Source organism: Diaporthe amygdali (genome assembly GCF_026229845.1).
Source record: "Diaporthe amygdali strain CAA958 chromosome Unknown NODE_15_length_991109_cov_64_707514, whole genome shotgun sequence".
Classification (NCBI taxonomy): Eukaryota; Fungi; Ascomycota; class Sordariomycetes; order Diaporthales; family Diaporthaceae; genus Diaporthe; species Diaporthe amygdali.
In genome coordinates, this window is record NW_026517035.1 from 911,850 (window position 1) to 937,181 (window position 25,332).

The 25,332-nt window shown below is 54.6% G+C and overlaps 8 protein-coding genes across 8 annotated transcripts; 3 read left to right on the top strand and 5 right to left on the bottom strand.

Annotated features, from left to right (window-relative positions):
- Positions 1-394: 394 nt before the first annotated feature.
- On the bottom strand, positions 395-2,346 carry J7T55_010014 (uncharacterized protein; the record flags this gene model as incomplete). The annotated part of the gene is made up of 2 exons (XM_053143989.1): positions 395-2,099; positions 2,150-2,346. 2 exons carry the CDS (start codon positions 2,344-2,346, stop codon positions 395-397), a joined length of 1,902 nt encoding a protein of 633 aa, XP_052993532.1.
- Positions 2,347-2,786: 440 nt separating this feature from the next.
- On the bottom strand, positions 2,787-3,982 carry J7T55_010015 (uncharacterized protein; the record flags this gene model as incomplete). Its single annotated transcript, XM_053143990.1, has 2 exons — positions 2,787-3,671; positions 3,737-3,982. 2 exons carry the CDS (start codon positions 3,980-3,982, stop codon positions 2,787-2,789), a joined length of 1,131 nt encoding a protein of 376 aa, XP_052993533.1.
- A 2,085-nt stretch (positions 3,983-6,067) lies between these two features.
- J7T55_010016 (n-terminal fungal transcription regulatory domain-containing protein) lies at positions 6,068-7,931 on the top strand (the record flags this gene model as incomplete). Its single annotated transcript, XM_053143991.1, has 4 exons — positions 6,068-6,110; positions 6,376-6,711; positions 6,770-7,050; positions 7,107-7,931. The coding sequence occupies 4 exons, from the start codon at positions 6,068-6,070 to the stop codon at positions 7,929-7,931; spliced, it is 1,485 nt and encodes a 494-aa protein (XP_052993534.1).
- A 3,194-nt stretch (positions 7,932-11,125) lies between these two features.
- J7T55_010017 (uncharacterized protein) lies at positions 11,126-14,838 on the top strand (the record flags this gene model as incomplete). The annotated part of the gene is made up of 5 exons (XM_053143992.1): positions 11,126-11,583; positions 11,671-12,101; positions 12,188-12,247; positions 13,169-13,746; positions 13,819-14,838. 5 exons carry the CDS (start codon positions 11,126-11,128, stop codon positions 14,836-14,838), a joined length of 2,547 nt encoding a protein of 848 aa, XP_052993535.1.
- A 599-nt stretch (positions 14,839-15,437) lies between these two features.
- Positions 15,438-16,247, bottom strand: J7T55_010018 (uncharacterized protein; the record flags this gene model as incomplete). The annotated part of the gene is made up of 1 exon (XM_053143993.1): positions 15,438-16,247. The coding sequence occupies one exon, from the start codon at positions 16,245-16,247 to the stop codon at positions 15,438-15,440; it is 810 nt and encodes a 269-aa protein (XP_052993536.1).
- Positions 16,248-17,715: 1,468 nt separating this feature from the next.
- J7T55_010019 (uncharacterized protein) lies at positions 17,716-18,865 on the top strand (the record flags this gene model as incomplete). Its single annotated transcript, XM_053143994.1, has 3 exons — positions 17,716-17,899; positions 17,968-18,049; positions 18,277-18,865. The coding sequence occupies 3 exons, from the start codon at positions 17,716-17,718 to the stop codon at positions 18,863-18,865; spliced, it is 855 nt and encodes a 284-aa protein (XP_052993537.1).
- A 238-nt stretch (positions 18,866-19,103) lies between these two features.
- On the bottom strand, positions 19,104-21,658 carry J7T55_010020 (uncharacterized protein; the record flags this gene model as incomplete). The annotated part of the gene is made up of 3 exons (XM_053143995.1): positions 19,104-21,093; positions 21,154-21,475; positions 21,529-21,658. 3 exons carry the CDS (start codon positions 21,656-21,658, stop codon positions 19,104-19,106), a joined length of 2,442 nt encoding a protein of 813 aa, XP_052993538.1.
- Positions 21,659-24,587: 2,929 nt separating this feature from the next.
- Positions 24,588-24,914, bottom strand: J7T55_010021 (uncharacterized protein; the record flags this gene model as incomplete). The annotated part of the gene is made up of 1 exon (XM_053143996.1): positions 24,588-24,914. One exon carries the CDS (start codon positions 24,912-24,914, stop codon positions 24,588-24,590), a length of 327 nt encoding a protein of 108 aa, XP_052993539.1.
- Between the last annotated feature and the right edge of the window lie 418 nt (positions 24,915-25,332).

A 25,332-nucleotide genomic window follows, 5' to 3' on the forward strand; every position in this document is an offset into this window, starting at 1 on the left:
TGGACAGATGATCCTGATCCAGGCTCCCTCCAACACTTTATTGCAGATCATCTACCGAACCTAGGTTTTTGTACCCCTCCTGACAAAACCCCCAATCGATGAACTGCATGTGTTTTTTGCTTCTCAATTTTGAGTCTCACCTCGTGTAGCAACCGCCATGGATCAATACAATGTTTCTTATTATCTTTTATTTCATATTCATATTCGTTACATGGAGTTCCTATTAATGCCTATTCCACACACCCACCCCTCGGCAGATGACATTGCAATGAATGATTGAGCGCCCAACACCCGAGACAACAAGGCCTCGAGATCCTTTTCACAAAGCAGTTACATATAATAACATAAAAATGTACTAATACTAGGCCATCCAAGACACGGAAAATGAACCATCCTACAGCAGGAGGAGCGCCCCGAAGGCAACGCCGCACAGCAGGACAAACATCTCCACGAACCGGTCCATGCTCGCCCCGGCGGTGACGGGCATCGTGGGTGCCGCATTCTGGGAGCCATTGTTTGCCGCGCCTGTGCCGAACGCGCCGTTGGGCGGCGGTGCAACGGGCCCAGAGAAGGGCGCGGCGTTAGGGGGAGCTGCCGCGCCGGGAACGGGAGCTGCAGCAGGAGGAGCAGCGGCAGGAGGAGCAGCGGCAGGAGGAGCAGCGGCAGGAGGAGCAGCAACAGGAGGAGCAGCAGGCTGCTGGATGGCGCCCGCGTTGCCCGTCGGCTGCATCTTCGCCACGGTCTGAGTGACGGCGACGAGCAGCGTGGTGGTGTACTTGGCGGTCTTCTCGACGACGGTCTTGACGGTGACGGTGCTCTCGGCCGGGTTGTACGGGATCTTGCTGACGGTGGTGGTGACGACTGGCGTGACGACGCCGTTGGGCAGCGTCGTCGTCACCGTCACCGGGCAGGGCGTCGTGAACACCTGGGCCGTGACGCACGTCGTGCCGATCGGCACCGCGTAGACCGTCACCTCGGGCGCGCACACCGGGCAGCGCGTGATTGTCGACGTCACCGTCTGGTAGACCGTGTTGGTGTATGATGGGAGCACGGGACCAGGTCCGCCGGGTGCGCCGGGTGCGCCTGGCACCGGGCTGAGGGTCGGCGTCGGCACTGGGGTACTTGGCAGCGTCGGGACCGAGACGCCTGGTGCCACGATGATAAGCTCGATGGCGAACGTGTAGGTCCCTGCCGGGACCTGCCTGCGGCCGAGTCCGTTCGATCCCGTGGTAGGCTGGCCGGCTGTCACGGTGATGACCAGCGGTCCAGGGGGGTAAGTAAGCGGGACCGTGCCGAAGAACGATGTAATGTTGGCGTTGTACAAGAGGAAAGCCGGCGAGGGGATATAGGAGAGCGCCTGGTCGCCGGGGCTCCTGAGGAATGGTGCGATGCTGATCACGAATGCCTGGCCGGGGATGAGAACCACGAGAGTCGCGATCGGAGCGCCACCGGCAGCAGTTGAGCTGGGCGAAGCTGACCCGCTACTCGAAGACGTTGGCACAATGACTCCTGGGGGGAACGAGGTCTGAGACGGAGAGCCTTCGCTACTTCCTGCTGCACCCGAGGTCGAAGAAGACCCAGGGCCCTCTGATATGCCTGAACTCGTTGGAGGCAGAGCACTAGATTGACCTGAGCTTGTTGAGGGAGAAACTTCGCTTGTTGAGGGAGGCGTAGTTTCTCCAGCACTGGTGCTCTGGGATGGTATGCCGCTATCAGACGGGCTTGAGCTCTGAGGAGATGTAGGTCCTGTGGTGCTCGAGCCCTCGGTAGGATTGACGCTCCCACTGTCGATGGAACTTGCAGATGTAGAGGAGACATCTTCCCCGCTGGAGGTCGCCGGAGGAGTTGCAATCACATCAGTGCTAGAGCTAGTAGCAATGTCTACTGGAGCAGTGGTGCTACTCGACGTCCCTCCGACAACAGCAGGCGCAACGCCCGCGTAGTAGCTGTACAGGAAGCCGAGAGTGGTGAGGTCGATGCCGCCACAGTATTGATTGCTGTATGGATCATCACAGTTGAACGAGCAGTCCGCATGCCCACTGTCGGGGTACAACTTGTTGACGACGGGAGGGGAGGAGTAGCCCCAGCAGGAGCAGAACCTGGACAAGGTCAATAAGCAGCCTTCTAATTCGTGGAGGGTGAAGCTAACTGGGCAGTTATGGCCGCGTACGAATAGCCTAAGCCATTGCAGAACGAGAGACACGGTACCGGGCCCTGCGGATACAGCTCGGTGGTGTTCTTGATGGTGGAAGTGTCGAGGGAAACGCAGCCCTGGTACGAGAACTGTGCCTTCACCCCGAGGGCCAGCAAGGCGGTGCCGGCGGCCAGTGTATGCAGTCTCACCATATTTGGTCGACGGTTGCCTTCACCGATGGGTTGGTGTCTGGAAAGAACGAATGAATGGTCGGTCGGTCGGTGCGAGCAAAAACGAGTAGCTCAGCAAGCCCGCACGTAGAAACGATTGTTTTATAACACCACCAGGCAGAGAGAAGGAAGGGAGGGACGAGAAACAAGACGCAGAGGCAGCGCGAACGCGGTCCATGGTCCTTTTTTAGTCCCGCGCATCGCAGTGCACGGCGAACCAGGACAGCCACAACAAGGCAAGACAAAGTGTGCCCGACGCGTTGCTGTTGAGATGGCGATGAGTTGATGGCCAATGAAGGGATGCGAGCCGAGACAAACTCGTGGTTGAAGAATGGGCACCTTGCCGATGGTACGGCATTCCGCATTCCAGTGCCTGTCGGAGGAATGCACAAAATTTCTCAACTGTCAACAGAACCCAGATATTAATTTAGCATCGCAATCCATTCCTGCAAAAGGTTCTGGATGTCATCGCTATTCTTCTCTAGAAACATCATGTGTCCATTGCCATGAATCCCCGCTGCTCCAAGCTCGACATATTCCAGAGAACTGCATCCTGCCTGTCGGAGATAATCCACGATGCAGTAGTCGTACTGCGCATGGAATGACGACTCTGATGTCACCACCAAAAAGGGTTTGCCAGCCAGGTTGACCAACTTGCGAGGTGCAGGACTATCCGCCTGCAGAGTGCAGTTGACGTGATCCTCGTCAAGCGCCGCAACGGTCTGCTTGACCAGGTCGACGGCAGGGTCAGTGACTGGCGGGTCATACGTGAGCGGGATATCCGCAACTCCCCAGGCACGAGCAGAGCCGTTTCCTTGCACGCCCGCGTTCTCGAAGGGCGGGCCAGATGGCTCCAGGAGTATCAGGCCTGCCGTGAGACCTGGGCGGGCGTCCGCGATGACTATCGGCAGCTGACCCCCTGCGGAGTGTCCCACAAGAATGACGGGCTTTCCAATTCCGTCGAGCAGGGCAGCACCCGCTGCTTGGGTCTTGTGTTGCTGAAACGTCAGGTTGGATGTGTACTGCACCTGGGAGCTGTAGAAGCGATCGAATATTGGGTCTCCCATTAAGCCGGTGCCGTTCCACTGCGTATGCAATGCTGCCTGTGGCCAGAGGTTGTACTTCTCGCTGGCGGTAAAACGCTGCTGCAGGTTCTCAGCCGCAAAGGGTGGATCCAACTCGGGTCCAGTGGCTGGTTGCCATGTCGAGCGACCGCGTGACGGCTGGTCGACGAGATAAAGCTCGTAACCTTGCTCGATGAAGCGAGATGCCCACCCTCGACCGCCGTCGGGCTTGTTCAGCCAATTCTTTCGGAGGTCAGCCGGACGCGTAATCTCCCATTATCTCTCGAAGCTTGGGACGTCCCACTGACCGTTGCTGTCTGTGCCGCGCCGTGCAAGAACACTATGGGATGACGTTGGGTGACACCATGCACGGGGACCAGGTGCTCCACGTAGATCTGGTCTTGGAAAATATGCTCTCCGGCGCTGTTCTCGGCGTACTGGCCACCGGCCTGGATGTAGCTCCGAATCATGGGCGCCTCATCTTGGGAGGCTTGGGCGAGCCCAATGGCACGCGTCTGGAGGGCACAGGCGGCCAGAAAGAGGGTAGCGAGCATGATGGAGCCGGGTTCCGCAGACCGGTGTGTTAATGCGATAAAAAGAGCGACCAGGATGTTTTCGAGAGAGGAGCGTCGCTGCCGACGTCGTTGTTTTATGTGAGTCGTCGGTGGGCCGGGATCGTTTGCGCCTCATCCACACCCGCCCGTCCAGAGTGTCAGTCCGTATTACTTGGCGCTAGACTGCGCTGCGGGGAAGCTGGGTGGGCCCCCAGATATACCCAGGGCCAGCAGGGCAGAAGAGAGAGAGAGAGACGTTGCTGTGCATTCCGTTGCAGCGGGCCGCCGATCCTGTCCTGTCCTGTCATCGGAGCGGATCAGATTGTGGCATGTATGTGAGATCCAGAGGTCCGCAGGTGGCAGTTGTCGATGGTAGCACGAGGAGGCTTTTCGGGAGCGGTTTGGGTCGACAGGAACTTGACCGGTCGAGCCTTTTGTCTCTGGGTCAGCCCGTGTTGGCCGTGCTGCCGACCTGGCACGATCGGGGTGTGGAAGAGGTGAGCCGAAGGGAGTGAGGTCGGTCTGCTGGTCTGGGTAGCCTTTGACCAAAAGCCGAGCAGGAACCAGGGAGACTAGATAAATAAGGTCAAAGCCCGCCGATGAGAGGCGTCCAATGGCGTCAGCAACCAGGACGCCAATATCCTGGCGCAGGTCATCCATGAGACGACATTCGTGCTTGTTTGACAGGAGGAGGGTGTTATGTGTGCAGCAAGGCCCAGCAAGGGCGCACATACATTTTTTTACTACAGTACTACCTAGACATGCATGTGCTACGTGTGTAAGTACGTATGTCTATGTAGATATGTATGTATGTACGTGTGTAAGTGTGTACGTGGTGTACGTGGTGTATATGTATGTACGTACAAGGGGGGGGACAAAGAGACCTGGGATGAACGGCAACGGCATCGAGGTGTGGTGGACCTCTCCTTGTGCTTCCTTTCCATCCATCCACCCACCCACCCACCCATCCATCCCTCCCTCCTGCATCTGCATGATGATTGCCTGCCTGCCCACACTGTTCGTCTGCCTGCCACCAGTTGAGCTGTCTGCCCTGTCTCCCCTGTCGCCTGTCTTGTCCGTCTGACCCTCTGGCCGTACACCACGATAGTCGCATGGAGCCCTCCCTGGCCCGTCAGCTAACAAGGCATACTCCCTGATGATCTGCTGCCTCTGTTCGGACTGTTCCCCAGCGGATCCTCCCGCTGAGAGGCATCCCCCCGCTTTGCCAGAGCTCCGCCAAGCCTGTCGCCTGTCCAGAGGTCGACCAGGGTGTGATGGATTTGGATGGGAGGACAACGATAGGACAGCATGGGGCGGCATGGAACGGCATGGGGACATGGGGACAGAACATGGATGCCTGCAGAGGTCTGTGGCGAGGCGATACCGGTGTTCTGGGCCAGGAACACCGGGCGACCCAGGCGAATACACACCCCAGACACCCCAGACGCCCCAGACCCAAGAGAAAGACCGCCGCCAGACACCAGACCTTGAGACCTTGTACACCTTGGACTAACCCCGACCGACATCAACAATCAATCACCACCACCACCACTACCACTACCACCGCCGACCGACCGTCCCGCCGCCCACCAACCCGCCCAACCAGCAGCCGCACCAGCAATACGGTATCATTGCCACGAGAGATGGCGCTTACATGATGACACGGTATAATTGGAAACGTGCGCCGATCCGGTTCAGTTGATGACAACCAGACCCAAGCAAGCCAGCAAGCCAGCAAGCCAGCCAGCCAGCCAGCCGGGAATAGCCAGCACACGGGCGCACAACAGCCAGCACGCAGCACGCGGCACGCAGCACACAGCATCAAGCATCACCGCATCAAGTATCAAGCTTCACAAGCGTCCGCGTCCGGCATCTGATTCCACCGTCCCTCCCCCCTGGGAATTACCATGAACCCGGGTCAACCTTGACAGAATCTCAGATCCGGACTGCCACAAAACAAAAGCAAAAAGGTCGCCAAAGCAGAACACTACGTCTCAAGCGTTGTCTCATCACCATCTCACAAACCCCATCGGCACACCCCAACCCGACTCTGACAGGTCTTGGACACAACGCACAGTAACAAGCATGATTGCTCGCCAAGCAAACCAGGGCTGCTGGACATGCAAGAGTGAGTAATCGCCCTCTGCCTCGAGCTTACTGTTGTTCTCTTTGTTTCTGTTGTTGTTGGCCTCGTTGTCGCCGAGTCATGCCCGCCTCTTCCTTCTCTGCCCTGCCCTGCCCTGCCCTGCCCACTTGATATTGGTCTGCCGTCTGCCGGTGGACCCTTCTCCACCATCTGTGCCCCGACGGCCCGCCCGCGTCTGCTCCGGCCTTCCCTGCTCTCCAATACTACGGGGCTCCTGCTGACACCCGGCTCCTACTCTTGCGAATAGAACGGAAAATCGGGTGTGATAAAGGCTTGCCCTCATGCAACAACTGCGTGAGGACGGGCCGAGAGTGCATGGGATATGGCCTCCGGCTCGTCTGGCCTGATATTCCAGACGGCCGCAGGAAATCACCCAAACTTTCCCTGCAGCACTCGCACGGCCAGCTGCAGGCGTCCGGCTTGTATTACGGCGAGCAGTTCCTCAACATTTCATTCGACGACATCGAACAGAACCGTCAGGATGTCAGCACCTTAACCCTTCAGGACCACCACGCCCGCCCTCAACAAGCCCTGACTCTTCACCCCGACTTGATGGGCCACGAATCCGATTTGCTCTCATATTGTGAGTTGTCGCTTTGTCCCCTTCTTTTACGTAGTAGTGCCTCTGACACAGCCTCCAGACGAACGCAAGATCGCTCGTATGATCTCAACTGTTGATGCCAACAATGGCTTCCGCCTCCAGCTTCTGCCCATAGCCATGAGTGGCTCCAATTTTGCCGCCAGGGGTCTCCGCAGTGCCATCCTCGCCCTGTCAGCATTCCACCGTCATGGCTCCGGGGCTGCCTTACCCTACAAGATCCAGGCCCTCCGACTTCTGTCTCACTCACTGGAGAAAGAGTCGTACGTAGACGTGCCTATTGAATCCCAGCTTGCGGCTTCCATGATGCTTTGTGTATACAACGTAAGCCCGAACTCCAAAAGACCGCTACACCCATCAGTCACAGCTGACACCGTCAGGTTTTTGACGAGGGGGAGGGCAAATGGCATCTCCACCTGAACGGCTCAAGAAGCTTGCTGCATCGCTATGCCGAAATGAGAGGAGGCACACTCGACTATGATTTTCTCAACACGTGGTTTCTTTACCACGAAATACTGGGCTGTTTCAGTCAGCCACACAAGCATAATTATGAGGGCGCGTCATCGCTGGACCTGCTCCAGGGCAGTGACTGTGACAAGACAGTCATAATAGGCTCTCTTGGCTGCTCAGTGGAGATCATGGAAATCATCCATCACATCAATCAGCTGCGGTACCCAGCAGGGCAAAAGTTCCACGACAAAGTTGGCAGATCCGAGCTCCCATCTGTGATGTGGACATGTCAGGGGCTGCAAGACAGGCTGAGCAGGCTGAAGCAGCAGTTGCCGCCCGAATACGCCATACATTCTATCAGGGAGCGAACCAAGGTCCAAGTGACCGCCGAGCTCTACCGGATCGCAGCCGTCTTGTATCTGCGTGCTGTCTGCCCAAACATCGATGCAACGAACCAGACGCCACTGTGGCTCGAGGAAGGTTTCAGGCTACTCTCGAGCCTGGAGATCTGCACGAGCCCTTGGCCCTTGTTTGTGATCGCTTGCGAGTCGCAGGTGGACGACCAACGGATCACAATCCTGCGGACACTAGACCGTATGGATGCTGATCGGAAGATTGGGAATGTGTTTGTCCTGAGGAATCTGATTGAGAAGTACTGGAAACAGCAAGATCTTCAGGCCGACGGTGACCGCGCCAAGCCGTTGAAGTGGTGGGAACTGATGAGCTTCGACACTGCTGCGCCATGGTTCATTTGACCATTCCCAAAACCTGAAAGAACAAGACCTCATGTTACAGTAACGAAACAAGAAGGACGGCAGCAGCTTCCCTGGAACCGTTTGGATCCTTCTATCCGCTGTTCTTCTACCAGCCAAAGATCCGTCAGTCATATGAGTGACTGGTCGGTTCATGATCCCGCCGCCGAGATACGTTGAGCGACATCTGAGGCATCGCGATATGGAGTATCTCGTTGCCCATCACAGAATACGATTTCACTGAAGGACTTTCCAGCAAGATGAGTATTGCTTGACCTTCTGGTCCGATATGAACAACCGCTACAAATGGTAGCAAGGGTTTGGAAAAAGCACGACCACACCCACCAGACATCACTTAACTAAGGAATTTCGATATGTATAGATACCCGGGCTTGTTCGATGGCCTACCACCACCATGGCGGCTGTTGCAAGCATTTTATGGATGAACCAGCGTTTTATGGAGAAGTGACCGGCTGGGATTCTTAGTGTTAACGATCAAAAGTGATAAATAACGATGGCAGAGCGACAAATTTTCTTTGTGGAAGAGTCTGACACTGGAGCCGGACAGGAAAATTTCACCACTTCGATTCTGTGGACAGGAGTTGAGAGGATCAAAATTTGAAGCAACTCACTTGGTTGTTGAGAAAGCTCCGATGGTCTCTCTTGAAGAGGTTGTACCGAAGGAAGATGGGAAGACTGGCGTGATGAACTTCAAGGACTGCAGTATCCCTAGTAATGATATCAATGTCAACGATTGTCTCCCTAAGAGCTACGCACCACGTAGTCTGTCAACTGAATGAATTTTGAAGAAGAAAAAATCGTGTCAGCCTTTCAGCATACTCAAGATCATGTTGCGCCAGGCTGGAGTGGACGGTCGAAGTCTCGCTGACGTGTCAGCCGGAACAACGAGGCGTTGAGATCGAACGACACACTCCCCCCCCCCCCCATGCTCGAGTGTACGGGAATCAGGGAAGACAATCCAAGAGCCAACCCCGAGTGACCGAGACGGACCGAGAACAACGCACGCCCCAGTCACATCCCGCCACACCCATGGAAGGAAGACAAATCAACACGTCAACGAAAACCAAGTTCCCAGACATGAAGCCAGCCCCAAGACCCAGACGTTCCCATGACCTCCTCAAATGAGCACACGTCGTCCCGAGGAAACACACCAAAAAAGCCCCGTGCACCAAGAGAAGGCCCGAAGACGGAACCGAGCAAGCAAATCCCGTGAACCCATCATCCCAGCCCGTCCATCCGGCTCACCACGGCCGGAGCCCCAGCCCGACAGCTGCCAGAACAAGCTTAATATCGGATCGTTCGCGCTAAGATCTAGCCCCCAGGTTTTCCCCCCTCTCGCCCTGGCGCCATTACGACCCAAAAACCTGAGCCAAGGGCCGCCGTTCGGCCTAATATGCCGTGGGGAGCGGGTCTTTGGCTGAAAGGGGTAAATGTCGAGAGTTTGGGTTTTGGGGCTGGCTTGCATGTGTTATGTTGGTCTGAGGACTATACATGCTATGGACTAAACTATGCTGTCTGACTATGCGTTTTAGCGTGAGGGTGTCTCAGAACGTAACTATGGTGATGTTAAGGTGAGGGTGCTGACGAGCCTCTTTAGCATCAATGGATTACCAACCCACCGATCTGACTCCCTCGCTCTATGTTCATCTGCCTGGATTTCTATACCTATTTAAAGCCCAACGTTTGCCTCGCTACCAAGGTATCGAGGCCTTGACTGATGAGAGTGTGGATACAAAGAGGGCGGCGAAACAATAGCTAGAGTTAAAACACCAAACGACTCAGCGACTAGTGGAGATATCTTCCAACACGCGCATTGACGGCTCTCCAACTCATTATTGCCTGTGAATAACTTGGACGGGTGGGATGTGCAAGATAAGCATAACAGGCCAGGTCGATCCCGAGGTCAGCTTATCCCTCCCCAGCCCGGCTGTCATCCGGACACCAAAACATCAGATAGATTAAAGATTCGGGGAACCTCAGGGGCGACCTGCAGGGATCCACAGTCTGACGCTGGCTCGGCCGACCACGCGTACCGAATCGGGACACCTGCCCGAGGGCAGACGACTTTTCCACCAACGCCTGCCTTCAATTGCGAGTCAAAACCCATGGCGGGGATTGGTCCCTTATGTTTCGACGATCTCTAATTCTGGGCGCGGCTCCAATATAGATGATGTCGTACCATAGCTCCCATCGTTGCGTCAACCGCGCGCCTCCCACTGCCGAATCTGACATCAGTCCCGGGCTTGCACGAGGTGTGTGTGGCCGCATCCGTCTGTCATTCGAGGATTCTTTCTGGACATGAGCTTGTCTCCCTTGCGAGCGGACGTGGCATGGAGCCCAGGGCGGCCGGCTCGCTCCATCTATCTGCCTACCTGGGCACACTCCTGAATTATACTCGTGAGCCCGAATTCTGGGACCGGCGTGAGCTGTCAGACAGCCTAGCCAGGGCCCCCCGACCCGCCCGCGCAACGGTTCCCGGCGACCGGCTAGTCGAGGCCAACGGACTCTGCCAGACATCTCGGCGATACTACGACGGCGGCAGCACGGCAACGGAGGCTCAGTGGCCCTCTTACTCAGAATCACATCAGCCTTAACCAATTTGAATAAGCTCTGGAGCCATCCCGAATGCTATATTGTTATTGTCGAAACGGGCCGTTTCCTCTGCCCCATGGAGGGGTGTTTAGCCTCCGAGACCCAGGCTGAGATTACTCCCAAGTCCGTAGTTTGTGGGGCTCTTTCAGGCAAGAAGTGGGCCAGCAGTCGTTTGGAAACGCGGAGGCCGTATAGTCAAGCTCTATTTGTCTATTAATACGGCCGTGACAAGCATTAACTCCGGCCCACAGGGCGAGCTACCCTTGAAGGTGGGCAATATGTTCGGGACGCGGAGTAGCAAGCTCTGTCGCCTGGCGATAGCTTCAACTGTCTTTGGTACCAGGGTATACAGGCTCTGAGTTGGAGGAGGCTCTTTTGTATATAAACCTCGAGCGACTCCCTTGGTGTCCTCCGACTTCAGTTCATAGCTACAAGTGCAACGCTCAGTCGTTTTCTATCCTTTCTTTCTATCAAAGGCTTCCTTCTCTTCAGCCTACTTGCTCAAAGCCCGGGTTGTACCTGCGCAATTATTTTTCTTTTTATTTCGCCTACGCTCACTTATCAAGCCTAAAACTTTGTACAATATGGGCTACTCTAAAGTCCTCGCATTCCTGGCAGCAGCCGGCCTGCCCCTGACGCAGGCCGCCGTGCCCACCATCGAAGGCTTCACGCTGACATGGTCGGACGACTTCGTCGGCACGGCCAACAGCCTGCCCAACACCGCCAACTGGCTCTTTACCACTGGCACGTCCTACCCGGGCGGCGCCGCCAACTGGGGCACGGGCGAAATCCAGACTTACACCTCCAGCACCGAGAATCTGGCCCTCACAGGCAACGGCACCCTCGGCATCACCGCGCGCAAGGACGCCTCGGGCGCGTGGACGTCGGCCCGGATCGAGACGCAGCGCACAGACTTTGCGTGCGCCGCCGGCGGCAAGATGCGTATCGTGGGTAGCCTCTCGCTGCCGCCGCTGGGCGAGAACGGGATCGGCTATTGGCCAGCCTTCTGGGCTCTTGGTTCACAGTTCCGCGGCAACTACCAGTAAGAACTCTCCTCTGTTGACGGCGAAATTCGGTCCATCACCTCCCATGAAAATCCATCATCCGTGCTGACCCTCTTGACCACCAGGAACTGGCCCCAGGTCGGCGAGCTAGACATTATGGAGAACGTCAACGCCGTGAACAAGTTGTACGGTACGCTGCACTGCGGGATCAACCCGGGCGGCCCTTGCGACGAGACCAACGGCCTGTCGGGCAACACGGTGCCCCCGACGCCGATGCAGGGCAACTTCCTGCAATACACGGTCGAGGTGGACCGCACCGACTCCTCGCTTGAGGCCATCCGCTGGTACCTGGGCGACACCCTGTACTGGCAGGTGACGTCGTCGATGGTTAACAACGCCACTGCCTGGAACGACGCCGTTCACGGCTCTTATTTTGTCCTCCTCAACTTCGCCATCGGGGGTTCGTTCCCCGATAAGGTCTATGGGAGCACGACGCCTATTGCTAGCACCGCGTCGGCTGGGACTATGTTTATCGAGTATGTTGCTGTTTACAATAGTGCGTAAGTAAGTCTCATGGACAGCATTGCTATGCTGGGGCGATGAATCTACAACTCAATACGTGTGACGGCCATGAGTCTGTAGACATGATGGCGGTGGAGCTCAAGACTGGACTTGGTCAGAAATGCGTGAGACCGTGCGATGGTAGGACAAACCCCATTCAATACTTCATGTACTACATGATATTTTGTGTATATATATACTCTTCATACTTTCTTTGGACAAGCTCCAAACAAACCATTTGTTGTACAATTAACTCAATGAACAGTGTTCAGAGCAGAGTGACCTAGTTCATGCTCACACATCATATTAGTAGTGGTGTTCGACTTGGACATTCATTGGTTGAGACACAAAGGCTCCTCTTGCGTTTCATTCACGAGGGGACTGGAGGTATAAAGCAGGCTTGGACCCTCCTCCTTAAATGGACGTTGGGCAGATCCGCTGATGTGCGACGCCATATAGGCCCCAGCCTCCCCACCTCTCTATACATTAGAGATAATGGCAGCTGGTTCCGTGGCACAGCTCACGTGCCTATGAACTGCCCCGCACCTTCTCATTCAGCTCGCAGTCGCCGAGTGGCTATGCCTCACATTATCAGCTAACATCTTGCAGCAGAAGAGCCTGAGAATCCTTCATTGAAATTTGTTGCCACCAACTTAGTTCCAAGACGAACACTCAAGATGCGGCCATGAGTCTTTGCAAGTATTGCGAGTTCATCGATTTGCGTGTCACGCAAGATAAGTTTAAATGGTTTCCGCCTCTCAATGTGGAACATGATCTGCAATCATCACATTCGATGTGGCTTTCTGCACAGAACGGCTGCCTCGGATGTCGCTTCTTCCTCGATGTGCTCAGACGGGAGATCAGCGACACAACAGACATGGACAATTTCTTGCAGCGGGAGCAGAGGATCTGGATCAAAATGCCATTTTCTCTTTCTACTCACATTAAGAGCGATTTCAAAATAAACATCAGTCTGGATATATGTCTTGTTCGAGGTGCCAAGTACTTTTCTCAATTTGTGCAAATATTTTGCACCCATGGCTGACTTGACATATACCGTAGCCGAACATGACACGCGTTTCATAGCACGCCACCAAGGCCCCAAAAGACCAATTCCGCAGGACCCCTCGTCGGAGGTATGCATGGCGATGGCCGCGAGCTGGCTGGCAGAGTGCGCTTCTCACGAAGACTGCCCGCCACAAGGAGTCGTTCCCCTCCCGACCCGCCTAATCGAGATGACCCAGGAAGGTCAGTTTTGCAGACTGCACCTCCCAGATCCGGGAGAGAAAGGCCACTATGTTACTTTAAGCCACTGCTGGGGTCATGGCGTCAAATTTACCCTGAATAAGGCAAACTTCGTGCAGCTTCAACAAGCGATCCACACCGAAGATCTCCCGAGGTCTTTTCAGGATGCTATTACCATCACCAGGCGCTTGGGGTTCCGGTTCTTGTGGATAGACGCTATATGCATCATCCAAGATAGCGAGGAAGACTGGGCTCATCAGTCATCTCTTATGGCGGGCATCTACCGGAATGGGAGCTTGATGATATCTGCTCTAGCAGCATCAGACAGCCAGCACGGGATACTAAGATCCCGCAGCGTTCTCCGTTCCCATCATTTTGGGAGAAACAAGGAAATGGTCTGCCAGACAATATTAAACAATACCTCTTCCACGGATGGTCCACTCCATGGTAGGGGCTGGTGCTTACAGGAGAATATTATGGCACCACGGATCTTGCATTTCGGCCGCTTTCAGCTTCTGTGGGAATGTGTCAGCAAAGCTTGTGCTGAGAACTGGGGACTCGCTGGTATTGATGACGGAATTGGAGGCTTCCAAGTCTCAACAAGAAGGCTAGCCATGCCTTGTATATGGCCTCCAAGACCAGGCTTGGAAGAGAAAAGCCACGAGCCTGATTTCGACTCGAGACTCGTCGCGTTCTATAGCTGCGTCGAGGAATTCATGAGACGCAAGCTCACATACAGATCCGACAAGCTGCCCGCATTATCGGGACTCGCGTCTGCCTTCCATACCCCCGTTCTTGGCGCCTACCTGGCCGGGCTGTGGGAGAAAGACCTGGTAGAAGGGCTCAACTGGGCCCCGCTGGATGGTTCCGACGAAGACACACATGACAGCGGAGAGTACATTGCGCCGTCGTTTAGCTGGGCCTCGAAGCTTGGCCGCTGTGAATTCCAGATCGTCCGCGAGTTCGAAATTTGGGGGCCGAGGCTAAGACTTGGCCCCGAATCCTTGCGAAGCACACTGATGCCGCGGCTGCTCTCACATCGCATCGAGCTCGCGACATCCGACCCCTACGGCAGGATCTCTGCGGCATCCATCACGCTTCGTGGATACACCCGATTGCTGCTTGTGCGGCTCGATCGGTGCGCAACTTACGGGGCTTCTTTTGATCGTTATGGAAGGTTCGATGATAGGTTCCGGTGGATGTTTGGACCTCCGCACGAGTTCCTACCCCCGGACCACGAGTATGAGAAGCACGCGTCATCTCCGAGAGTCAGTGATGAGATCAAGCACTTCATCGCCTTGCCACTTCGCAAGACAGCCCACGGAACATTGAGGGGAAGTAGTGGACATATGGAGTTATCGATGCTAATTCTTGAACCCGTCGAGGGGCTGGAGGAAACGTATCGCAGAGTCGGATACGTTGCATTAAATGAGTCGGAACAGATGGACCCAACATGGTGGGAGGAGAGGACTTTGACACTCATTTGACTTCGTCGTAGACTTTGTTCGACAGCAAATACTCAATGAATAGTGACAGAGGTATGCACAGCGTGAGAATGCTGCAGGGCTTTTACCTTCTCACAACAGCCCGGAAACATAGTCTGGAAGCTCCTGCACAACCTTCATGACAAACTTAAGTTTACTGGCAGGCCCAGACAAAACTTTAAGGGATCTCATTCGCTCGTTTAGATTGGCAAATCCCTACTTGAGGGACTGATCGGGGCCGCGTTCAGAATAAACCTGGCTGTCTGTTGCAAGAATGTTGAAAGTTAACATTACCTATTAATTCACCATATTTATGAATAGACCGGTCATCTTTCCAGAGGTCAGCTGGAATGGAACTGGATGCAAAGTAACGCTGGGAAATTCTAGATGATAATTTTACTCTGATTCAAGTTTTAGCTTGTAGGTCGGTGTGAAATGGTCACTGATGCGGCGTTGGAAAGGCGCTCGACAAACTTTCCTGGAACGTCACCCATCAAAGCCATTGTTTATCATGGCAGGCATTTTCATCAGAGAAATATCCACCAACACTATTGAACAAAGGGGACAGCCTCATTCCCTGCCAAAAGAAATTTAACCAGGAATCATCCCTGGATCGACTCGAGCATGTCAGCGAGCATCCCAATCCCCATCGGCGCATCATCCGAGTTCGCATTACTCCAGTCAGTGTTGACAATGACAAAGCTGCTAAGGTTCCTCTCGAGCATGTCCGTCATCCAATTCATTGCCCACCTCGTAGTTAGGCGGCTCCCATCGAAATGGTGGATCAGCACAGAGGACTTCTCGGTCAAGCCATCGGCGGCGACAACATTAAGCACCGCGTTTTTGTAGAGCATGGCTACGCCTTCAAAGATGACGACCGTGTCGGCGATGCTGAAGTACTCGTCGTGGTTGGAGGCCTGCCCGATGTTGAAGATCTTGCGATACCCGCCTTGGTCTGCCAGCTGGACGAGCTGTTCCATGAAAGATACGTCATCTACGCCTCTTGCGCCCATCCAGTTTGGGGTCTCGTCGAAGAAGAGTCCATCAACCGAGATGTCTGCTGCCGTGTAGTTGTTCCATCCGTTCCAGTTTTCGATGTCGGTTGTGGTGTCTGCCAATGTCCTGGCCCCGTAATTGATAGGAACGTAGCCGTAGGTCTCGACGTTGTCGTAGGAATGGAGCTTGGAGGTTGCGTTGATCCAGTCACTGTTATATCCGGGAGTCGAGCCGCCAGGCCCGGAGTCAGGGTTGAGGATGATCTGGAAGTCGACGGACGGATGGGTAGCGATGGCGTCGTAAACACTGTCCCACCATCCTAGGGGGCTTGGATATAAGTACAATGGTAGCAGGATACTGGTCGCGGAAGCGGTGGTAGCTGATAACACAGCAAATATTGTGAAAAAGATCTGCATTTTGGCAAACTAAGTGTTCTTGTAGGAAACTTGCTCTAGAGCTAGCTATAGGAAGGTTGATAGGAGACGACTGAGGTTTGCGACCATGAACTTCTCTTTTCTGACATTATTGAATGAAATGTTTGTGCGAGGTCGAAGTGTCAGAAAACGGATGCGCCATACTCGAAATACCCTCGCAAAGTCTGGAAGCATCAAACAGCTCGGAACTCCGAATCCAAACACTTCAGTCCCCAGTCAAGGGAGAGAGGGGCGGGAAGACCTATCTGCCCATGGCTGCATATCTGAAGAAGGCACGCGTGGCTTGTGTGACAAGTTGCGACTTTTCATTTGGAAATGCCACGCGGGCAGTCACCCTCGACGTCCCGAGCACCCGAAGGATGGTCTATACCTGGGTAGCGATGGTTGGAATGAGGCGGGACGCCACGTTATCAAGACTTGGCGGCCCAATACCATGGAGCTTTGGACCGCACTTCTGGGCCACGATGCTGGCCATGAAGACTAGCCAGACTGGCGGGAATTCAACCTTTATATATGCAGGTTCTGAGTGACCTGCCATAAAAGGCCGGTTGGGGTGGCCCGTGCCGGGTTGCAACCATACATTAATAGTCCTGCAGTGTCCAAACGTCTTTAGCCGGTGAACTAAGCGAGCCAGAAGCTGTCATGGAATAAAAGTTTGGGGCCACCAATGGCATTTGTTTCTGGAAAGGAGAAAATACCCGACTGGAAAAGGGTTTTGTGTCCTTTCGAAGCGACCTGGCCCGGATGGCGTGCATGTCGAATGTCTGGTTGCGAGGATCGAGCGAATCGGAATCACTACGGGGAATAGTGCAATGCATTGAGTATTGCTATATAAATATATTGACAGGTCTAATTCTAGAAGCCCGACGACGCGCGGAATCCGAGCAGCTCGGTCTGGTTACGAACAGAGAGTATCGTACAAAATCACTATGAGAAATAGAAGCCTGTGCGACCAAGCTGGCTGTGGGAAAGTTTTAACAACAGAGTGGAAAGCACAAGGAGCGGTTTGAAAACGGGTCGCAGTATACCAGGCAGAGAAACAGAGCAGGTTTTAATGTCAATTGCGAGGGTTTGTGCACTCAATCAGTGACAGACGTATGAGTGTCGAGCGGGACACCGCCAAAATGTCTGATAGATGCGTAGTTTGGCAAACTTTCGAAAACTGCTTCATGAAATGTTCGTTTGCACTGGCCGACCGCAAACGCTCGCTGCGTGGAGCTGTAGACTGGCTGAGAGAGCTTGCGCAGACCTTGACTGCCTCCAGCTTGTTTTCCTTTTCAACACACAAACAGCACTCTGTTGCGGACCAAGAATCTGGGGATTGAGACAAACTTTACCTCAACTTCTGTCGCCATCTGTCGACGACGACACTAAAACAACAAACTCCTCCACCCGCCCGTGCGCGTACAATCTCACATGATACATGCCCGCCTAGAAAAGCAAGACGATCATGGCGCTCGACACTCGAAACCACTTCGATCGCCTGCCGGCTGAACTGTTTTCCATGGTCACCGAGCAAAGTGGCCTGTCAGTCAGCAGTCTTGCCGCTCTCGCCCTCACCAGTCGCCGCTCCTACAAGATGACCATTCCGATTGTCTACAAGAAGCACGTGCAGGAAGAGTTTGGATCTGCCAGTAAGTGACGACTGACGCAGACACTGAATCAAGATTACAACAAACGAAGCTAATTATGCGCCACCAAGTATATTGGGCCATTCAGAACGAACAATACAGCACGCTGGACCGACTCATTGAGCACGGCGTTGACATCAATCTGGATTTAGGGTTTGTCGTCTCTTTCATGGCTTCACGAAGATTCGAGCATATGTTGAAGCTTTAAATACCAGTTCGTTCACGCCTGTTGTAAGGGCAGCAAGCCTCGGACTGGATCATATGGTAGAATACCTGCTGGACCGTGGTGCAGATATTGAAGGATTTGGAAGCAACCTCTGCAATTGTTGTCACCCATTTCTTTACGCCCCACACCAGCTTCCCGCATGTCCGAGACTCAGAGAGGACGAGGACCATATTTCAGAGTGGACTGCTCTCCACTATGCCATTTGCAACGGCCACGGGTCAACCGCAAAGCTGCTGCTTGCTCGAGGCGCCTCCACTAGAGATGTAGGGGGCGGAGGTGTGACCGCCCTTCATACTGCGGCGCGCCAGGGAATGGAAAGCATTATCGATCACTTGATCGACAACAAGCTTGTGGACATTAATGCAGGAGATGTTGACGGGATCACAGCTTTGCACGTTTCCTATCGTGCTGGCAATTTCTCTATAGTGGACAATCTCCTCGACTCCGGCGCTGACATCAACCTTGCATTCTACAGCCCTGACACTGGAGAGGGACCTTGGACTATCTTCGCGATGGCTTGTAGCGAGGACAGACTGGACAAGGCTTTGGAATATCTGCGAAGAGGTGCGGATCCGGGGTTTGTCATTGATGCTAACAGCGGTGTTTGGTCGGCGATGCGACTCATCTACGCGCATCGAGAATCACGGTCTCCAGACCCGACGTTCTCGGAACAGCAGCTCAGACTCACTTTGGAGCAGGAAATATTCAAAGCCAAGGGGGCAAAGCCTCCAGCACTTCTGTGAGGGAAGGCCTCAAATTTCGAGAAGAGTCTGCAAGTATTTGAAGCAACTTTCGCTCGTTCTCCCAGCCATCTCAATGGGGGAACCAAGACATAATTCAGCTCATCAATTGCTTTTCAATGGAAGTTCACATTACAAGATCATGGGCACATTATGGTTCATGGTGATTAAATCCATTAATATTTACAGACATGCTATCATGGTCTCATTACTAACAACCCCACAGCATTACTCGCGTCAATTAAGCAGAAATGGGCGTAATGTTCGTAGAGACCCTCAGGTCTCGGCTGCTGAATCCAACATTGAGGGTGAACTCGCCCTCGGGGATCAGCCACTCCTGGCTAACAATGTCCCAGTAGCTCAGGTCCCTCCTCATCAGCTCGAAGCTGACAGTCTTGGTCTCGCCAACAGCCAGAGCCACCTTCTCGAAGCCACGCAGCTGCCTTGGCGGGGTGCCGGCCAGGGCGGCGTTGTCCGTGGGGAAGCCGACGTACAGCTGGGGCACGGCGGCGCCCTCGAGGTCACCGGTGTTGCTAACGGCGACGGTGACGTTGTAGACGGTCTCCCACAGGGCGGGGTTGCCGCCGGGCTGGATCTCGTTCTCCTCGGGCTCGGAGGTGATGTCGGCGGCGGCGGGTTCCGCGGCGATATCGGCCAGCTCGAAGGTGGTGTAGCTGAGACCGAAGCCGAACTCGTAGCGCACGCTGATGTTGTTCGCGTCAAAGTACTTGTAGTCGATCTCGAGCTTCTCGTCAAAGTACGACTGCCAGTCCTCGGGGCCATCGGTCTGGATAGAGGTGGTGACGGGCGCGTTGTAGTCGGTCTCGTTGAAGGCGATGGTGTATGGCAAGTGGCCAGATGGGTTGACGTCGCCGTAGAGGATGTCCACGAGCGAGTTGCCGGTCTCCTGACCAGGGTAGTGCGCAGCCAGGATGGCGGTCACGTTGGGGTGGTCGGCGAAGGGCAGCATGTTGATGCCCGATGAGTGGGAGACGACGACGGTGTTGTTGCACGTGCTGGCTACCGCGTCGACAAGCTCGGCGCCTTGGTAGTCCAGGGCAAAGGTCGTGCGGTCGGCAGCCTCCTCGGCCCACGTCTTGACGAGGACGATGCAGACGTCGGGGGCCTTGGGGATCAGAAGCACGCCGCCGAGGGCACCGGACTCACCAGAGCTGGCCAGGTTGTTAATGACGAAGGTGTTGTTCAGGACGTACTGCACCAGACCGCCATCTTGGGCTGCGCGAGCCTTGATGGCCTCGAGAGGGCTGACGATGTAGGTGGCGCGGCCTGTTCCAGAGCCGCCGCCAGCGAAAAGAGTGCCGTATTCCTCAGTGTTGTCTCCGTACAGGCCGTTGGTCACGTCGCCGGCGTCGTTGCCGAAGACGACGATGTTCTTGGGTGCCTTGAGGGGCAGAGCACCCTCGTTCTTCAGGAGTACGGTACCAGCTGCACCGTGCTTGCGGATCAGGGCGCTGTGGTTGCCACGCACGTCACGGCTGGACTCGCCAGTCAGGTTGAACTCCTCCCTCCAGCTTGACATTGGTGAGAAGGTGTTCAGGTAGCCACCGGAGGGGTCAACGGTGGGGAATTCCTCTGAGTCCTGACCGAGGAAGTAGTAGGGTGTCATGATGCGGACAATCATGTCATCGACACGGGAGACGTCCAAAGTGCCGTTGTTGACTGCGGTGGTAACATTGGCTCCGAAGAAGCTGCCGCTGCCCCAAGTGGCGCCATAGTTGCCCAGGTCACCAGGCATGTCCATATCCAATCCGCCCTCGATACTAGAAACGCCGGAGTGAACGGCGCCCCAATCGGACATGACGTAACCCTGGAAGCCGAGCTCGCCCTTGAGAATGCCGTTCTGCAGCTTGGAGTGCTGGCAGGCGTATGTGCCGTTGATACGCTGGTACGAGCACATCATGGAAGCAACCTTGGCCTTGACTGCGTTGGCAAAGGGCCAGAGGTACTGCTCATGAAGAGTGCGGTCATCGAGGTTGGATGAAATGGCCTCAAAGGAGACGTCGGTGAGTGTGCCATTCTCGTTCCAGGTTGGGTTACGCTGAGTCTCCTGCTCGTTGGCGATGAAGTGCTTGGCACAGGCTTGGACGCCAGTGTCCTGAACGGCCAGAATCGTCTGCTCCATCGCAACACCGGTGAAGTAAGCATCAGGCGAGAATCCTTCCCAGTTACGTCCGGAATAAGCAGACCGTCCCATGGGAGAAGCAACGGGTCTAAACACAGGGTCAGCTTTCCTACCATCCAGAAAGGTGGCGATTTAGAAGCATGCTTACCCAAGGAAGATGTGGGCACCCTTGCCCCTGAACTCCTCTCCCATGGCATATCCTCGCTCGTAGAGGATGTCCTTGTCCCAAGAAGCAGCAACAGAAACACCAGCAGAGAAGACGCTGGCGTAGTCTGCGACACGGATGGCCAGAGGACCATCCTGGAGGCAGAGGCCAGGGAAACCGAGACGAGGGACGGCAATGATGTTACCAACACAAGGTCCAGGAGTGCCAGTCACCATGTTGGCTTTCTCCTCAATGGTGAGCTCGGCTGTGAAGGCCTTGGCCTTGGCCAGAGCTTCTTCCCAGCCACCTGCACCAGTGGCGTTTGCTGAAGGGACCGGTTAGCAAGATGAAATACTGTGGCAGTCTGGTACAACTCACGTGTAGGGTAGTGGGGCTCCACATGGCCATACTGGCCAAGGATGGTGGTGTTCAAAGGCTGAACATATGAGAACTGCCCGCGGACTGCGGGTAGCAGCAGAGCTGCTGACAGTAGCAGAGACGAAGCCATGACGCTTGAGTTGATGGCGAGCTGAGGAGGACTGGTCGCGCTGGAGGGCTACGAGAACAGATTGATGTAACGCGGGGGATCTCTGCATCTTTATAGAAGCCGCTCACGATCCTCTCCCGAGCTTCCGCCCTGCCTACGGGGCGGAAGCGGCCCCGGCTGCATGCCGGACAGGCCAGGCACAGCGTCCGCGTGACATCTTGTCGATGTGCAGACCTTGCGGGCTCGGGGGCCCCACACGCCAAAAAATCGACAGAGATCAGCTGTGCTGCTGTGGATGTCCCTGATGTGTGCCCAGATGGGTCGGAAAAGGGCCGAAGAGTCGGGATACTGATCTGAGGTCACTCGATATTGGGGTGGAGTGGCGTACGCGGTCAGAGTTGACCGAACGAGATGAACTCCCGCCCGATGTTTATCCTAGTTTCTGTGGGGGAACCCAGTGGTCTGGAATGGGGGTGGGCCTCGGGAGTGCCTGGGCATCATACCCATCGGGTCGAAGCACCGGCAGACTTGGGATATGCCTGGTCGGGAGTAGTGCCTCCTCGGAGGTTCCTGAATCAGAAGCTCCAGGATCGCCGGCTGGATATTACTCCTACAGGCCTGCAAGCAGCCAGGCAGGACAGTTGCGCTGGGATGTCCACATGGCGGGGGAAGGGGGGGCGAGCGCTGAGCCGCGAGGTAACCTTATTACTCAAAAGGTGGTGAGCAGATGTGATCGTGGGTCAAAACTGACAGATGCTCGGAGGGATCTGGAGACTCGCTGCGCAGAATACCGGCATCAGTGCGGCACTTCCAGTGGCATGTCAAATGTCGTCATGCAACAGCAGAGGGTGGAAGAAGTCCGGGGGTCGCGCCTTGGAATCGTCGGCGTGGTTTTTCGTGCCGCCGTAAAGGGGCCGAGATGATGGGGCTTCGTGATATAGGAGCCCACATGCTTACCGAATGCGGGCAAGCGAGTACCTGTGTATTTCTCCGCGCGGTTCGTCAAGAGCTGATGCCGTCGGGTGATATGCGTCGCCCACGAAAAAAGCCCAACTCTGTCTTGGGGTGAAATCGATAGACGTGTTGTTGACAAGCAGAAATAATTAAGCACAAGGCTGAAAGTGCTTACTGCGGGTTTATGAGTGTTTCAAAGGGTAAGGTTATCGCCAAAGCGCCGCATAAGGAACGACTGGCAGGCTGTCTTTCGCGGAGATCGTGGGGTGAGCTTGACAGCACAAATCCACTCGGCCCCAGATTGCTCTTCTCCAGACCCACTTCCTCGTGAGGTCTGGGGCTCCCCTGTCCTGGCCAGTGCAGGCAGGCCTGCTTCCTCCAGTTCTGGAATGCCGGGAAATGTGGGGATTGTTGGGGTGGGTGTCTCCCCACGACAGCCTCAGCAATACCACCGTGCCTGCAGGTAGGCCTGGCTAAACATCGGCCTCTCTTTTGGTCTCTGCCAAGACGTGGAGCTAAATGCAAGCCATCACTCTAGTCACTTATCCATCCTGGATTCCATGGATGTTAGCTATTGCGGCACAGTAGAGGCAAAAACATTTTGTCATGATAGACGTCCAATAAATGGTTCGAGATGTGGGAACCGGCAGGCTTACCCAGCATTGAACGCCTGACTCGCCCCTCCACAGTCGACTCCATACCCTCAATTCTTGGCAGAGCGGAGGAAATGAGGTCGCAATCGGGAGGCAGAAGTTCGGACGAGCTGCCCCGCGTTGAGGTCAAGTTCTCGCGGTGTGCCCGATGCCTGGGCAGCCTAGGGTGGGCAATATTCCTGCACCTAGGAGGGCCTCGTCACCGCTCATGGCACGTTCCATGCCTGATAAAAGTCAAAGAATCATTCATAGTCTGAAAGATTGCGGATACACTTGAACGCCCTTACATTCTTGAACAAGCCTTGGGTGGCGGCCGGTTCTGCTATTGTGCAAGTGGGTGCGTACGACCAGCGAGTGGGTCGTCCGACACCGCAGAAGTCCCTGTTTCTGTAGCACCATCTTGCTGGGATGATTTGATCGGTGTTGTATCTTTGCTTGATGTAAACACCATCTGTCTGGGAAACTGGTTGCAAATCTGGAAAGAAAAAGCAGAATCGTGACCCAAGAAAAGTGTTGTGAATAAATGATTGAAGAAAACCTAAGCACCTGGCGTAATTGTCTCAGGGTGGAATTATACAGCACAAATCCATTTTCGCCTCGAGAGGAAAGTCGCCCGGCAAACAACATGATATCTAGAGTCGTTAAGTTCGAGTGCAGGTTTAATACCGCCCTGCAGTCCTGTTCCGTCATGCATGCTCGGTTCTGTCACTGTGCACATGCGCGTGCGCAGCTGGAATGTAGTCGGGAGCTGCCTATTGGAGTGCAGGAGGGACTGCTGAGCCAAGCTATCATTGAGCCATGTGCCATATGAGAAGCAAATTGAACAAAGACCATAATACTGAGTGAAGAAATGCTCTACCTGTCCAAGAGAGCCCAAATTGCCCCCTTCTTATAAGCAGGACGATCATAAGTCCGGTATGTCCGCCAATGTCCAGCCCCATTCTTTCGCGATTAAGCAGTTTGCAAATTTGCATTGCTGGGGCGCGAGATCCGATATCAAACACGCTCTTCATATACCGTTCAACGACGTTCATCGTATTTCGTATCTACCTCTGAGTGTGGATATATATGTCTTATAAGCCTTTCTTCCTAGACAAATTTGTATATACAAGTGTGGAGCATTGCGCTCAATTGACAAACACATAGATCTCGAAACGCAGGGTGTTGACCATCGTGAGTTTCAATCAACAGATTATCATTACCCAACATCCCAACGCCTTCAGCCAAAATATTGAGACAGCGGCAATCCCATGGGGTAGTCTAAGAGCCTTAAAAACTGAGAGTCTCCGCGCCGACCAACTGTGATATCACAACGTTCAAACAAATTGCTTCGAAACCAAGGCTTAAACCTTGTTCTTCTTCTTTCCCTTGCCCTTCTTGCCCTTGCCTCCTGCTGCTCCTGCTGCTTGTCCCTTGGCCTTGCCCTTGCCTTTGGCAGCTCCCGTCGCCTTCGCACCAGCAGCACCAGCCGCCTTGGAAGCTTTGGCGCCGGTCGCCTTTGCGCCAGATGCCTTTGCGCCAGACGCTTTCGCACCCGCCGCTCCTGTTGCCTTGGCAGCTGCGGCGCCAGATGCAGCTCGTGGCAAGATGTTGTCGCCGGGGCCGCGTGGGTCTTGCAGTGCGACTGCACTTGCGGCGAGGAACCAGATTGTGGCGGTGATGAACTTCATGTTGGCAGAAGTTCGTTTGTGAGGTGATATTAAATGTAGGTTACCCTTGAGAGGTTTTTATGGGTGGATTGATTTCGTAAATTTTGGTTTGCTTAAAGACTGTAGTTTGTATGAACGCTGACCAGAGCTGCTCAATGCTGGATCCAAAGATTATTTATTCTTGTGGTATTATTCAATGTAGGATCTGAGCTGCATGTTCGCCACAAGGTTTGTGCACAATGTTTCTTTCTTATATTCTTGGCATCTCCCGAAAACGAAAACGTCACACCATCTGGTTAAGCCTATTTTCATCCCAAAAGTTCGAGTAAAGGTTGTGAAACCGGGAAACGGGGACACGGGCCATGCATCGGCACGCCGGCAGCCAGACTAATTAGCCTCGTCCGTAGTCTTTAACAACCCAAGAATCAGAATGCCGTTC